Below are 13,808 nucleotides of genomic sequence, written 5' to 3' on the forward strand. Positions count from 1 at the left end.
GGTGTGAAAACTCTGCTTTTTTCTTTTTTATAACTAATGCTCTGAGGAATCCATGACATTTCCAGTGAAACCCCCGAGGCCAGCGTCCTGTACTGCCTGCTAATGCAGAGCGGAGGTCCTCCTGTTGGCTCTGCTCGGCCCACGGTGCCTTGATCCATGAGGAGATCACAGTGAGAGTGTTTCAAAGGGACTAAGCTATTAAGTGCACAACATTATGATTATCCAAGGTGAAACAAGCAGTTCCTTTATTTATATTGCTATTTTTTTCTTGGAAATAATAAAGGACGATTTGAAATAAAGGTGTTGTTTAAGTTCCTCTTGAAGGAAGTATTCCTTGAGTTTGCATTTTCGACTTTCTTTGAGTCAGGCCTGTTTTTACATAAAAATGAATCTTTTATTTCATCAGTTTATGCCTACAATACTTTTTTATTTACATATTTTACATTTTCAACCTTATTAAATTCAGTATATTTTACTACCTTCACTGAGTTTATGGGTGTGGCGTCAAGCCTCTGCTAATATGCGGTAGGTAAGATGTTGGTTTTTCTAACGCATGATGAGCATGACACGGTCGCTCTTGGAAATCGAAAGATGAATCATGAGTGGAAAAGACTTCGGTCTGCTCAACACGTCTACACACGTTTAATAGATTTCAGGAGGAAAATATTGAATCCGTCAAGATATATAATAGCGTCACGTTATCAGTCCAAGCCTGAGCAACAGTATCTCATTAAGAAACAGGCTGAGCAACAGGATCTCATTAAGAAACAGCACCTCATTAAGAAACAGGCAGAGCACCAGCCTCTCATGAAGAAACGGGCTGAGCACCAGCATCTCGTTAAGAAACAGGCTGAGCAGCCGCGGGCTAGTAGATCAGAGTCATAGCATCTCATTAAGAAACAGGCTGAGCAGCAGCTGGTTATTGGAGCAGAGTCACAGCACCTCATTAAGAAACAGGGTGAGCAGCAGCGGGTTATTGGAGCAGAGCGTCACAGCATCTCATTAAGAACCAGGCTGCTGGGACAGTCGGTCACAATTTGAGGTGGCGGATTTTATTACACATTTTCTCGTCTCTTTTTGATGAAGTACTGGTGAAGAAAAGGTAGGCTTAGTAATAGACTAGAAATGATGAAAACCATATTTGTAAAGTAAACTTTCACATTTGATGTAGCCTACTAACTTAGAATAAAGATATCTGTACAATTTGTTTTCGATATTAAGGCCTATTTGCTTATAACATAACATTACACATTCATCTAACTCGACCGGTGTCGAACACTGTGTTGAATGGGAAAAGCTTTAAAATATATATATATATATATATATATATATATATACACAGTATATATATATATATATATATATATATATATATATATATATATATATATATATATATATATATTGAAGTAGGCCTACCGAGTTGACAAGGTGTTGGGTATCCTGATCTGCTGTAGAAGGACGTGAAGCCGGTTTTACCCGTTCACCTGGGTCGCAGTGTGCAGTAAAAACAACGGGGGGTTACACTTTAAAGTTCACATAAAAACAACTGGGCGCTCCCTCTATGTTGAATTTGGAGGCGATGTGGTGGTGAGCTCTCTAGCTGGCGTTATTATGGTGTCAAATACATGATCACCACTAGAGCTCACTGTTGTTTAGTGAAGCTAAGCCTGTGCCTCCGGGGCTTAGGGTTAGGGTTAAAGTGGCGCTCTACAAAGAAGACCTACACGCTGCGGCTGTTTTTGATGATGGCAGGGAAGCCCACCAGCTGTGGAGCCAAACCCTTCAATGGGGATCTGTTGAAGTGCAAACAGCTCAGGGTCTAGTCCTATCTCTGAATGTGTGTAGGGTTAGGGTTGCATCCCACAGTGAATGAAGGTGCATGGATTGGGGGGTAAACAGGTGCAGTCCAGCGTGTGTATCAGGACCAGTAAGCGATCCAGGGGTTAATGATTACTGCATTAACTTAATGCAGCACAGATCAAATTCCAGTTGCTCCCAGAAGAACGCTAGCTCTGGCCCCCCGCTACCTCATGTCAAGGGCTGCTGAATGTGGCTCAACCCTGCTGCTGGCCCCCAGAGACGAAACATGTAGACTTTGGTCTCTGTCTAGGGGCCAATATATCCGGAATGTCACATCTGTACGAATATGTATTTTGTAAAACGAACCGCTTTGCGTCATAATAATGATAAACACAAACATTTGTGCGCTGAGGCATATCTATAGCTATATCTATATCTATATCAAATCTATATCTATATCTATCTATATACCTTCAGCGTCTGTCACGGTCAGCCCACACCACTAACTATGTTTCGGTTCTAAATCAAACTGAACTTAAAATTTAGAAAAATGTATGTTGACTATTTTGTGTGCCATATCTACCATTACCATGTCATTCATGTTACTGTTACTGACGCTTTGAGGTGGCAGTACGTCGACGTTTCCTCATTTTGCAACGCTACAGCGTATGGGTTTATCTACAGATTGCCTATATTGACGCGCAACTCAAGTTCCCCTTTTGCTGAGGCGTTTCCTGTGTCTCTGTTTTTTCTCTCCACTTTTGGTCTTTCTCTGAAGCTGCATGACACGAAGGCCCGTTCCTGGCACGCTCTCAGCCGACCAGAAGTTCATGGGAAGAGTCGTGAGAGGAGGAAGGGCAAGAGGACCGGAGACGGCAGATGATCACACAGACTCAGAATGGAGGCCACCCGGTGCTGTGTCTGGACCTCTACCACAAGGCTCTGACGGCTTCCTCTGCCTCTCCTGCGCAGCTCCACCACACTCGCGTCTTAGAGAAGCACAGCGAGGAGCTCTGAGGATCAGTGACCCACCCGCTGTCTGTGGGACCTGCCGTCCGGAGGAGGGTAGGACGTCTCTGGGTTCTCTGGCTCCTGAGGTTTGTGGGCTGGCCCGGGGCCGCAGCTATGACCGTTGAGAAGAGGCTTTCTCTCCCTGCGACCTCGCCCGCTGCCTCATCATGCCTGGAGACAATGCCGCCCAGACCAGCTACATCGTCGTGGAGCTGCTGATTGCCGGCTTCTCCGTGCTGGGCAATGTGCTGGTCTGCTGGGCCGTGGGCCTCAACAGCAACCTCCAGAGCATCACCAACTTCTTTGTGGTGTCGCTGGCCGTTGCGGACATCGCTGTAGGCGTCCTGGCCATCCCCTTTGCCATCTTCATCAGCTTGGGCTTCTGCTCCAACTTCTACGGCTGTCTGTTCATGGCCTGCTTCGTGCTGGTGCTCACTCAGAGCTCCATCTTCAGCCTGCTGGCTATCGCCATTGACCGTTACATTGCCATCACCATGCCTCTCAGGTGAGTGCAAGGAAGGGGAATACGTATGGGGGTCTAGGTGCCAGGAAGTAAACACATACTGGTTACTCGTTAAGAGGAAGTTATTATGGACAGGGTTCTAGTTAACAGGAAATTACATTAACATTTCAGATTGGCAAAAGGCTGATACTTCTTAGACTTTTGAACACTTGGATGAATGAATACCTATATGTAACATTTAGAATTGAAGAATATCAATCAATTAATTGTCAGCATAATCCAAGCGTCATTAATGATGTAATAAACATACTTATACTAAACGTACACAATACTTATAGTCTTGACTGCACAGACACAGCATCAGCCAGTGTTTCTGAAGGGCAAAGAAGGAAAACTCCTTGTCCTTAATTGCTTCTACAGATTGTGAACTCAACCGTACCGTCAAATCAACATGCTTGCTTATCGCTCTACTTGTTCCTTTTGGTTTGCACTTAGAACAACAATGCAAAATAGTTGAAACACTCAAAAATGTTCAGCATGGAAAAGACGACCTGTCACCTTGTCAACTTTCATCCACATAGCGGTTTACCCCTGGTATCGACGTGCATGAAAGTGAAAGTGCTGCCCCCTCAATGCAATCATGTGTTGTTTCACGTATCCACGTCCACCTAACCTCTGCACTTTAACATGTGAAGAATGTGATGGAGACATGCCAAACATCTCAGCTGCAATCCCACACTCCACAACAGAGCGTCTGGAAATAGACTCTCCTCTGAGGAAACATCCACAATATAGGGTGTGTTAGTCCAATAAATCACAAAGATGAACTGTATGTTTCCAGCAACCAATGACCTGAAAAGGTGCTCTCTGAGCCCGTTCTACCCCATGGGCAATCATGGACACGCCTAAGGGCCCCTGAGCACAATAGGGCTGTCTGGAAGAGAGAAACAATTTAGTACAAATATGCTTTTTCTTATATCGGGCTCCATATAAATAGGACACAAAGTTTGACTCCATTCCCTTGATCTTGACCAAACAGAATGTTATAAAAGTTGTTGCCAAGAAAGTAAATTATCATGTCTGTTCTAGTGATGAGATGGATGTCCTATTGGTGATGTGGCTGTTCTATTGTTGATATGGCTGTTCTATTGGTGATATGGCTGTTCTATTGGTGATATGGCTGTTCTATTGGTGAGATGCATGTTGGTGAGATGGTTGTTATATTGGTGAGATGGCTACTCTATTGGTGAGATGTTTCTTCTACTGGTGAGATGGCTCTTCTACTGGCGAGATAGCTCTTCTACTGGTGAGATGAATGTTCAAGTGGTGAGATGGCTCTAGGGTGAGATAATTGTTCTATTGGTGAGGCTGCTGTATGTGTTGGATTATATGTTAGCAGTTCTGTTTGAAGTTAGCCTGCTCGCTAAGTGAGCCTTATTTTGAGACCTGCATTCAGCTTTCATGTGTGATTACAATATAATGGTTTGGTTGTCAGCCTATTCCTAGTCAGTCACATTGTTATATTTTTATTATATATAAGTTGTAACTGGTTTTCGGTGTTTGCTTGTGTATTTTTCAGTTAACATGAATATCGCCTCAGTCTAAACAGTCTTGTTGATTTGTGAGTAAAATGTCCATCCTTCTTTTAGGGGGTCAGGGTTTAGCCATACCTGCTCAACTGGACTGGTTATTCAGACTTTCAACAATAGGTCTGGGATTATGATCGGGTGGATGTGACAGCCATCTTGACTAGAGATCAAAATAACATGGTTGTGGTTTAATATGAAGGTATTATTGTAGCACAAGTCTTTAGCACTTGTAACTGCAGATTTTGTATGCGTACACTAAAGTCACAAATGTGAAACAGTAAATTTGAAGTCCTAAATATTTATTTTGCATGTGTAGGCCTACTAGTCTAAAGTCACAAATGTGTAACAGTACATTTGATTTCGTAATTATTTTTTCTACCATTGTAAACACTAAATAGGGTCTACGAGTTCACAAGTCTGTGTTACAGGTGCACAAATCCTATAGTGTGCATCACAATTTCAATGAGTCATGCACTTGACACTTTTGCTACAACCATTACAGCGCAGTAGGTGCAAAAAATGCACAACATTTGTGCATTCGTAAAACCAGATGTGAACCAATGCATCAGAAGTTGCACATCTGTGAAATATTTCCTCACAAATGAAATTAAATAGATCGCTATGTTCAATGAGCATTTTAATGAGCGAGCACAAGTCCATCGATACAACTGCTCGAATCTGCTGATACGAGTCTCAGCTGTGGTTTTTCTTGCGGACACTTTTGCAGCACGTCTATGTGGTACAAGTGGAGCAAAAGTGATTCGTACTCGTATGAAGCAGATCGTCCGTGGGCGGGACAAAATTGCAGCATTAACCAATGAAAGTCGCCGGCAGGGGGTGCATTTTTCAAACTACACTGGGACCATCCATCCAAACGCTTACTTTCTGGAGTCTTGAAAGTAGACAAGAGGGCATCCTACACGAGTTGGGTATCTTACATTATGTCAAATTAATTACTTAGCTCAACTGAATTCCCCCCAAATTATTGCATTAACATGCCACAAGTGTCCTTCAATGTATTTTCAATGTCTGGTAATGGTAATGTAATGGTCTGCTTAGTAATGGCTGTATCTTTGCACTTTGACCCTTCCCTACGCAGTTTTCTTATTGTACGTCTTTGTTTCGTGTTTTCTAATCATACTGCAGATACAACGGCTTGGTGACGGGCCAGCGTGCCCGGGGCATCATCGCCATCTGCTGGCTGCTGTCCATCATCATCGGCCTCACACCCATGCTGGGCTGGCACAGACTCAATGACGATGAAGCAAACCAAAACCACACCAACCACTCCGGCTCGCAATGCCCGCCGGGCAGGATGCGCTGCATGTTTGAGGATGTGGTGGTGATGGAGTACATGGTGTACTTCAACTTCCTGGCCTGCGTGCTCATCCCTCTTCTGCTGATGCTGGCTATCTACCTGTGCATCTTCATGGCAGCCCGCCACCAGCTGAAGCTGATGGAGCTGAAGGCCGCGTGTGGCGAGAAAACGGGCTCCACGCTTCAGAAGGAGGTGCAGGCCGCTAAGTCGCTGGCTATCATCGTGGGGCTGTTTGCCGTCTGCTGGCTGCCCTTACACATCATCAACTGCTTCACGCTGTTCTGCCCGGACTGCGCGAGGCCGCCGGCCTGGATCATGTACGTGGCCATCCTCCTGTCTCACGGCAACTCCGTGGTCAACCCCTTCATTTACGCCTACCGCATCCGTGAGTTCCGCCAGACCTTCCGCAGAATCATCCGCCGCTACATCCTGAGCCGCGGGGAGCGGCTGGAGGCCTGCAGCAGCATGCGCACCTCCGCCCGCAGCAGCCTGGCCGGCTCCCTCCGCAGCGGCGTGCGTAACTCCGTCCGGCTGCAGGCCGACGGCCCGGGGGAACGGGGCAGCAGCAGTAGCTGTGAGAGCGGCTACCCCTGCCTGGGCCCCATCACCGCGATGGGCGCAGGGACGCCGGCCAGGTCTCACGGCCCACTGGCCACCGTCCCCCCCCACGGCCCTTCGGCGGGGCCCTACCCTCTGCAGGGGGGCCCGGCGGGGTCGTGCCCGCTGCAGGGGAGCCCGGCGAGGTCCGTGAGGAACCAACACCTCCCCAGAGACATTCAGCTGCAATGCCTGGATATCCACCGCAGGGAGGCTGAGGAGGCGAAAGACACGCAGAACGGCTACCCTGTAAAGGAGGCATCGCTGTTGGAGAGGCCGCGGAGGTCCATCTGCTTTGAGGAAAGAGCTAAAGCCTCCTGATCCAGGGGGATCAGGCAGATCACCGCACTCGTGGTCTGTGTATGCCAGGAGTGTGGATGGGTCTTTCCAAGGACTTCATTGTCGTTTGTGTATCATGTTGATTCCATTTTACCAAGAGACTCAAGAGTCTTTAAAGGTGACATTCAGGCCTGCAGTTGGAGCCCAAACCCTTATTTATGAATCAAAGTCCTGGTATACAAATATGTTGCATTTTAAAATGTGGTACATCAAGAATAATGACTGACATTAGCTTTGTACAAAGCTTAAACAAGGTGTGAAATGTTCCAAAGTTAGCTGCAAAAAGTGTGTTTTATTTTTGCTCTGTGTTTGTGATTTAAATCTTTGCTTATTAATAGGACATTTTCATATTTGAGCAACACAGCTAAAATTCATTAAATTGTCAACCATCTTGTTATTCCACAAAGTGAGAATGCACAACTTTTTCAGACCTAATGCAGCTATTTAACGAGCCAGTGAAGCTAAAACCTTTTTATTTATTTTTTACCTTAAGCGTGGTTATATTTGTTATGTGATCTTGAACATTATCTATGCCATTTTTTCACTGTTGCTAAATTAAGAACAAGAACGGGGAGAAACAATGGGAAACGGGTGTCACATCCTATGCTTCTGCCAAATACAACGTTAAGGTTCTACTCAGAATCAACGATGGCACCGGTCCCTTCGTGACGCCGAGGTGCCTGAAAGTATGATGACCTCGAGGTTAGGAAGACGGGGTGATGGCGGCGATGGCGGCGAGGCGGTGGTGCGTGGAGCTTGTTGTGGAAGGCCGTTGAGTTCGATGAGCACTTGTGAGAGATAGTCAGGCTTCACGGACATAGCATTACGCTACGGTGTGTTTGTGGATATGTGGGACTCTCAACCCAAAACACATTTGTCATTGTCATTTGTTGTGTATCTCGTAGTGTTCAAACTCCATCTGAAACAGCATCTGGTTCTTTAATTATTTTTGTTGTAGAACGGGCCCCAATCCAAAGTCTACAAATAAAATCCTTTTTTAGTACTGCATATTTCTGGATTTGGTCCTCGTTATGAATTACAGTAAATACTTAATTAGCGCTCGTCTACCACCTCAGAATGGGCCCGGCCCCCACCATGGGGAGCATCCACGAGTTGGGGGGACCCACGGTGTAGGTGCCCCCACCCTTGGAGGAGGGGCTCCACTTAGACGGATTCAGACCATTTCTGGAGCTCTTTATTTTCCCAGCTTTATATCAGAATCCCCCTGAGTCCAGGTTACAGGGCCAAGGGCCCAGTGTGTGCTGGATGGCCTCTCCGAGGGCCTCTCCGAGGGCCTCCCAGAGCCAGGGGCCGCCTATGTTCTGGGTGACCTCTCCAAGGGGCTCCCAGAGCAGCAGAGGACCAGCTGCACCAGCCTCGTCTACTATGGCCTTATTAGTCCCTTTATTAGTTCTCTTTGAACACCAACCCTGTAGGGACCTATTTTGTAGGAATTCTTTCAATTGCTGCATATCCCTCACAGAGGAAATTCTAAACTTGAAATTCAATATTCTCTAAGCTTGAACATACAATAACCCATCTCGCACTTATCCAGTATCTGAAACTGTCTGCTCTGTTAAAAAAAATATGGTCTCTGTTAGGGATGTCCGATATTGGCTTTTTTGCCGATATCCGATATGCGATATTGTCCAACTCTAAATTTTCGATTCCGATATCAGCCGATACCGATGTCGATATTTGGGTTATTTATTTTTCCTCAAACCTAATTTAGGTAACATTACATATCTCCTGTTGTGGAATTAACACAACATGCTTAATGTTATTGTGATGCCCCACTGGATACATTCTTGAATGAAACAAGGCTTTCCAAATGTTAACATTGTCTGTGCAAAATAAGAAAAATACTTCAACTTAATTTAAGGGAAAAGTGCCATGTTTATTTTTATTTTTTTAATGGTCTCAGACAACAGTTTGGATTACACTCTCCCTGAGATAATCTTGACAATGCCCACAACAAATAGGGCAAACTTGACTTCACAAATGATAAAACATTGTACCTGAACTATGTGCAACATAGCAGTATGTTTCTTTAACTAAAACTCAATAACCTTAATTGAATAAATGCACAAATATGAGTCAATTACAATGTGCACTGTACTGCACAATTTTGAAAACATTTATTTGAGCTATAAAAAAAAAAAAAAAAAAAAATCGGTTTTAAGGCAAAATAAATCCGATACCGATATTGGCCGATATTACATTTTTATGCTAATATCGGGCCGATAATATCGGTGGGCCGATAATATCGGACATCTCTAGTCTCTGTGTGTGTGTGTGTGTGTGTGTGTGTGTGTGTGTGTGTGTGGACTCCATGGAAACCCACATGGACCGCACCGTCCCCTCACATTGAATCGGGATACAAGGAGACAGGAAGAAGAGCAGCAGGCCAGAGATGACGTCAGACCGGCAGATGTATGAGAAGCCCTCTGTGCACGGCTTGTAATGTCTGCACATATAAAGTAGACGCTTCTATTGTGTCTTGGCTTCCTGAACAACCCCAGCACAGCAACCGTCTGCCTGCAAGGAAAGGCCCATTCTCCTCAGAGTTTATGTTTTCTGTCTCCAAGTACAGAGTGGAGCTGTCAACAAAGATTTAACACCCCCTCCTTTGTTGTTCGAGTCCTGTCTGTTAGAGCTTCTGGAAGAGCGCTGCTTAAGGACTCCCTGTAGCCACAGTGGAAGAAGAAGGTAGAATTACACAAGGAACTTTCTTCTGGAAGATGTTTGTCACAGTGCTTTTTGGAGGTTAGTAACGCAATGGTGACATTATAAATGCTATTTTGAAATGTAAATCTTAGGAATGTCACTCTTTACTGGGAAAGTCAAGCGTACTAACTGTTGATCGACTTATATTTTTAGGTAACATCATGCAAGTGTGACAAATTGTGGCTTTACATTTTGAATTCCTTGTTGCACTTGGCAGACAGCAGGCAGGAACTGTTCAATCTCAACTGCAAGCTGATAAACTTTATCTATGACTTAAAGGAACGGTGTGGCCTTGACAGGAAAGGTAAGCCATCAATCAGGTCTGTACATCTTCACTTATCTATACATCCACTACTGGACAGATAGCACAACATCACGCTATGACACCAAAAGTTTTCTTCATGGATTGAACAGATTTCATGAGGAGGTCAGGTCAGTGTATTTATTTTCCTACATGCTGTGTTGTCTGTGCAGTGACATGCTTACAACAAGACAAGAGTCAATCGGTACCAATTAAAGTCAAGTACAAAAACAAGTGATGAGTGCCATGTGTTTTGACCTGTGCCTTCCAGACTGTATACCCGAAGGACAGCTGTGGATTTGACCCTTGATCTGTGCCTTTCAGACTGTAGCCCTGATTGACAGCTGTGAAAGTGACCCTTGACATGTGCTTTTCAGACTGTGTAGACCTGATGGAGAGCAGTGGATGTGACCCTTGACCTATGCCTTTCAGACTGTACACCTGATGGACAGCTGTGGATGTGACCCTTGACCTGTGCCTTTCAGACTGTACACCTGATGGACAGCTGTGGATGTGACCCTTGACCTGTGCCTTTCAGACTGTGTCGACCTGATGGACAGGTGCGGTCAGGTGACCAGCCTGTCGGAGAAGGAGCATAGTGCAGCCCGCGCTGCCAGTCTGCTGACAGAGAGGCACTCCTACGTCCTCTTGAGAGTGTGCCGTGAGTCCTCCATCAAAATGGCATTATATGGCATACTTATATAGATGTATGAATTATGTTCATTGGAGCCTTTTCAATACAGTTGACCACATTTGCTGCCAAGCACTGATCTTTTTAGGGTTAGCACGTATGTGTCCTTGTAGCCTATGCTATGTTTACAATAAATGGTGAAGTCTAGTCAAAAGTAAAACGTTTTAAACCCATTGTTGAATATACAAGAAACTCTTTCTAATCTCATCCAGGAATCCAATTATTTAAGATTCCTCTTGGGTTTAACTCTCCTTCTACAAATGTATTCCGCCCTTCTAGGGTGTGAGGAAAGTCAGGGTCAGAAATATGAGTCTCTTCTAAACAACCTGAGCAAGAGCCATCCAGAGTTAGCAGGTAATCGTCGCTTTTTCTGCACTAGTATGGGACTACATGTAAACACACAGCCTGATATCTGTCTAACTTGTTCCAGATATCCTGAACAGAATGTCAAACCCCAGCAAGGAACGTGACAAACGGGGCTCTTCACTCAGAAAGAAGGAAGCCTCTGCTGCTGCTGCTGCTGCACACTCAAAGAGCAAAAACGTATCAGGAAACAAGAGGAACAAATGAAACATTGCTGTCTGTGTGTGTGTGTGTGTGTGTCAGAATGGTGAATACATTCTGAAGCTTTGACCAATTTATATTTCCATATCTGCAAAGACTAGCGTGTCTCAGCCAATAAATAAACACCAGATATTCAAGTGTTATCATCATAATGTTTTACCTTGTATTTTTGCAAACGTTCCGTAATAAGTCTATTCACATTCCTGAATGATTCGTAAATTTAATTTTATTTAATATGTCTTCATGTTCTGTGATGGGAAAATTCTATGTTCACATTCTGTTTCTCTAGCAGTCATTTATTGGTATGTGCCTGTTTTTCCTGACACCCTTGGGAAGGTCTAGAAGCCAGATCCAACTGACCGGTTACATCCCCGGACATAACTGACTGGACCGGTTACGTCCCCCCTTTATGACATCCTGAGGAGGTTTATCATCAGGTTAACCAATAATATGGTTTTATATTAGGGCAGAGCTGTTCTCAGCATCCTGACAACACTGTATAAGACGTCTTGGAGAGCCGCTGGGCGATCTCCCATATGAGGCCTCGGATGATTGTATGTTAGGCCTCAGATTATAATGTTTATTATATGTTTATGGTTTGGTGTATGTTATTGTAGTTTTATTATCATTAAAATTAGCCTAATTGTTATAAGTTCGGATGACTCTTTATTCCTACTCAGTTTACACAGACATTTTGCATGGTCCAGAAATTCCACCACAGTCCATACGTCCTACGTCCATTGCAGCAGACAGTCCTTCTGCAACAAACTCTTTCAGCTTCCATGAGGAGCTTAAAGCACTGGCTCTTGCCCCAGAGTTTGACAAAACTCTGGGACTGATCTAGCCTGGTCCTAACAAGACTCCCATACTTCATTTCATTTGCACAGAGAGTATGGCCTCTCTCCATTGACACACGTTAACTCACTTGAAGGCGGATGTCTGTTGGAGTTTAAAACTCTTGGATCTGCCCGGAGCCACTCTGGATCTGTGATAACCAATCGCTAACGTTTGACTACAACTCAAACTAGCGCACAACCTCACTGTCATTGTTCTCAACCACTCCCTTTATTTGCCGGCTGATTGGGCCGGCAAAATTTGTCCGGAGAAAACCCTCGAATATACCGCAAACCCACACGTAGTACTGAAGAGAAATTAAAATTGAGCGGAAGTACATAGGTGGGCGGAGCCAGGCTAGGACTGATCAGGGTTGGAGTGAGATTGCATCGAGCCAACGCATTGGAGCTTGATATCCTCGACCCAATTGTCCTTGGCTCCAAACACCCTCTATCTACGCTCCTCCTCATCATTATGATGGGAAGCTCCTTCATCAAGGCCTGGAAAGGGTCTATGGGGGAAAAGCGGGTCGATACTTGAGGATGAGGAGCTAACCCAAAATACCAACATGCCTGTAGGGATTGAAGAGGGGGCCGGCCAGCAACTGTGCCCAAAAAACGGCAGGTTTGCTCTTGGCTCGCTTTCGCCTCAACAAACCCCCTTCTGGTCTACAAGAGTCAATGGCTTCGGCCTCTTTACCAATTGGGACGTAGAGTCCAAAAGCACTGGAGCAGTCTGTTCAAGTGCCTTGCCATCGATGCCTCAACCCGGACCCTTGGAGAGTTTGGATGGATTCCTTCTTCATCACCCTACAACATTTCATCTCCCGGCGGGGCAAACCATTCGTGATCCAGCCTGATCGAGGCACAAACTTGAAGCCCAGTGACAAAAGGTTGGAGGAAGCTCTCCAAGATATGGGGCCAACCTTCAAAGATCAACAACAAATCTATTTTAAGTTCCACCCTCCTGACGCTCCTCATTTCGAAGTGACATGGGAGGGAGATAAAGTCTTTCAAGACATCTGAAAGAGTTGTCTTTAGCGACCAAACGGACAGTCTTTATTGAGTTGGAGGGAATCCTATATGTCGATATGCCTCTCTCCCTAAAGCAATCAATGCTGACGGGAACCTTATTGGCAGATGGCGACACAGCCAGACCTTCGTCAATCAGTTCTGGGCCCGATTCATCCATGATTATTCTCTAAGCCTACAACACAGAGGTAAATGGCAGAGGGAGACTGCCATCCTGGACATAGGCCAAGTTGTCAGGATAATGGACCCACAACTACCCCGATACTCCTTGCCCTTGGGCAATATCATTAAGATTAAGTCCATGCCTGGAACAGTCACGTTGGAACAGTAGAGATCCAGGTCAAGAATCCGACTTACGTCCGACCGTGGTGCGAGTTATCCCCCTCCCTGAATTGTTGAAGGAAGTGAAGGAGTGAGCCTTTGGAAGGGATTGGAAACGGTCTAATTTGGGTTGCTGTTGCAAAGGCTCCCAACGAGCCCTCTGAGGCGCACGGAGGCAACCTCATTCACACAAACACACACACGCACGCACACACGCAC

At 45.2% G+C, this 13,808-nt stretch overlaps 2 protein-coding genes across 3 annotated transcripts; both read left to right on the forward strand.

The window, feature by feature from the left end:
- The first annotated feature begins 952 nt into the window (after positions 1-952).
- adora2aa (adenosine A2a receptor a) lies at positions 953-8,130 on the forward strand. Of its 2 annotated transcripts, XM_030358935.1 has the most exons (3): positions 953-1,102; positions 2,582-3,319; positions 6,013-8,130. In XM_030358935.1, exons 2-3 carry the CDS (start codon positions 2,982-2,984, stop codon positions 7,100-7,102), a joined length of 1,428 nt encoding a protein of 475 aa, XP_030214795.1. In that variant the 5' UTR covers positions 953-1,102; positions 2,582-2,981; the 3' UTR covers positions 7,103-8,130. The 2 variants fall into 2 exon arrangements, with proteins under 2 accessions (XP_030214795.1, XP_030214794.1); XM_030358934.1 differs by lacking the exon at positions 953-1,102 and having other exon boundaries at positions 2,400-3,319.
- A 1,275-nt stretch (positions 8,131-9,405) lies between these two features.
- On the forward strand, positions 9,406-12,052 carry c8h22orf15 (chromosome 8 C22orf15 homolog). Its single transcript, XM_030359819.1, has 5 exons — positions 9,406-9,886; positions 10,065-10,151; positions 10,687-10,809; positions 11,119-11,193; positions 11,270-12,052. Exons 1-5 carry the CDS (start codon positions 9,862-9,864, stop codon positions 11,407-11,409), a joined length of 450 nt encoding a protein of 149 aa, XP_030215679.1. The 5' UTR covers positions 9,406-9,861; the 3' UTR covers positions 11,410-12,052.
- Positions 12,053-13,808: the final 1,756 nt, after the last annotated feature.

This window comes from Gadus morhua, chromosome 6 (genome assembly GCF_902167405.1).
Source record: "Gadus morhua chromosome 6, gadMor3.0, whole genome shotgun sequence".
Classification (NCBI taxonomy): Eukaryota; Metazoa; Chordata; class Actinopteri; order Gadiformes; family Gadidae; genus Gadus; species Gadus morhua.

Coding starts and splice junctions, on each gene's coding strand:
- adora2aa (XM_030358935.1), top strand. CDS start 2,982: ATGCCTGGAGACAATGCCGCCCAGACCAGCTACATCGTCGTGGAGCTG. Junction 3,320..6,012: donor GCCATCACCATGCCTCTCAG/GTGAGTGCAAGG, acceptor ATCATACTGCAG/ATACAACGGCTTGGTGACGG.
- c8h22orf15 (XM_030359819.1), top strand. CDS start 9,862: ATGTTTGTCACAGTGCTTTTTGGAG. Junction 9,887..10,064: donor TGTCACAGTGCTTTTTGGAG/GTTAGTAACGCA, acceptor TGCACTTGGCAG/ACAGCAGGCAGGAACTGTTC. Junction 10,810..11,118: donor CGTCCTCTTGAGAGTGTGCC/GTGAGTCCTCCA, acceptor CCGCCCTTCTAG/GGTGTGAGGAAAGTCAGGGT.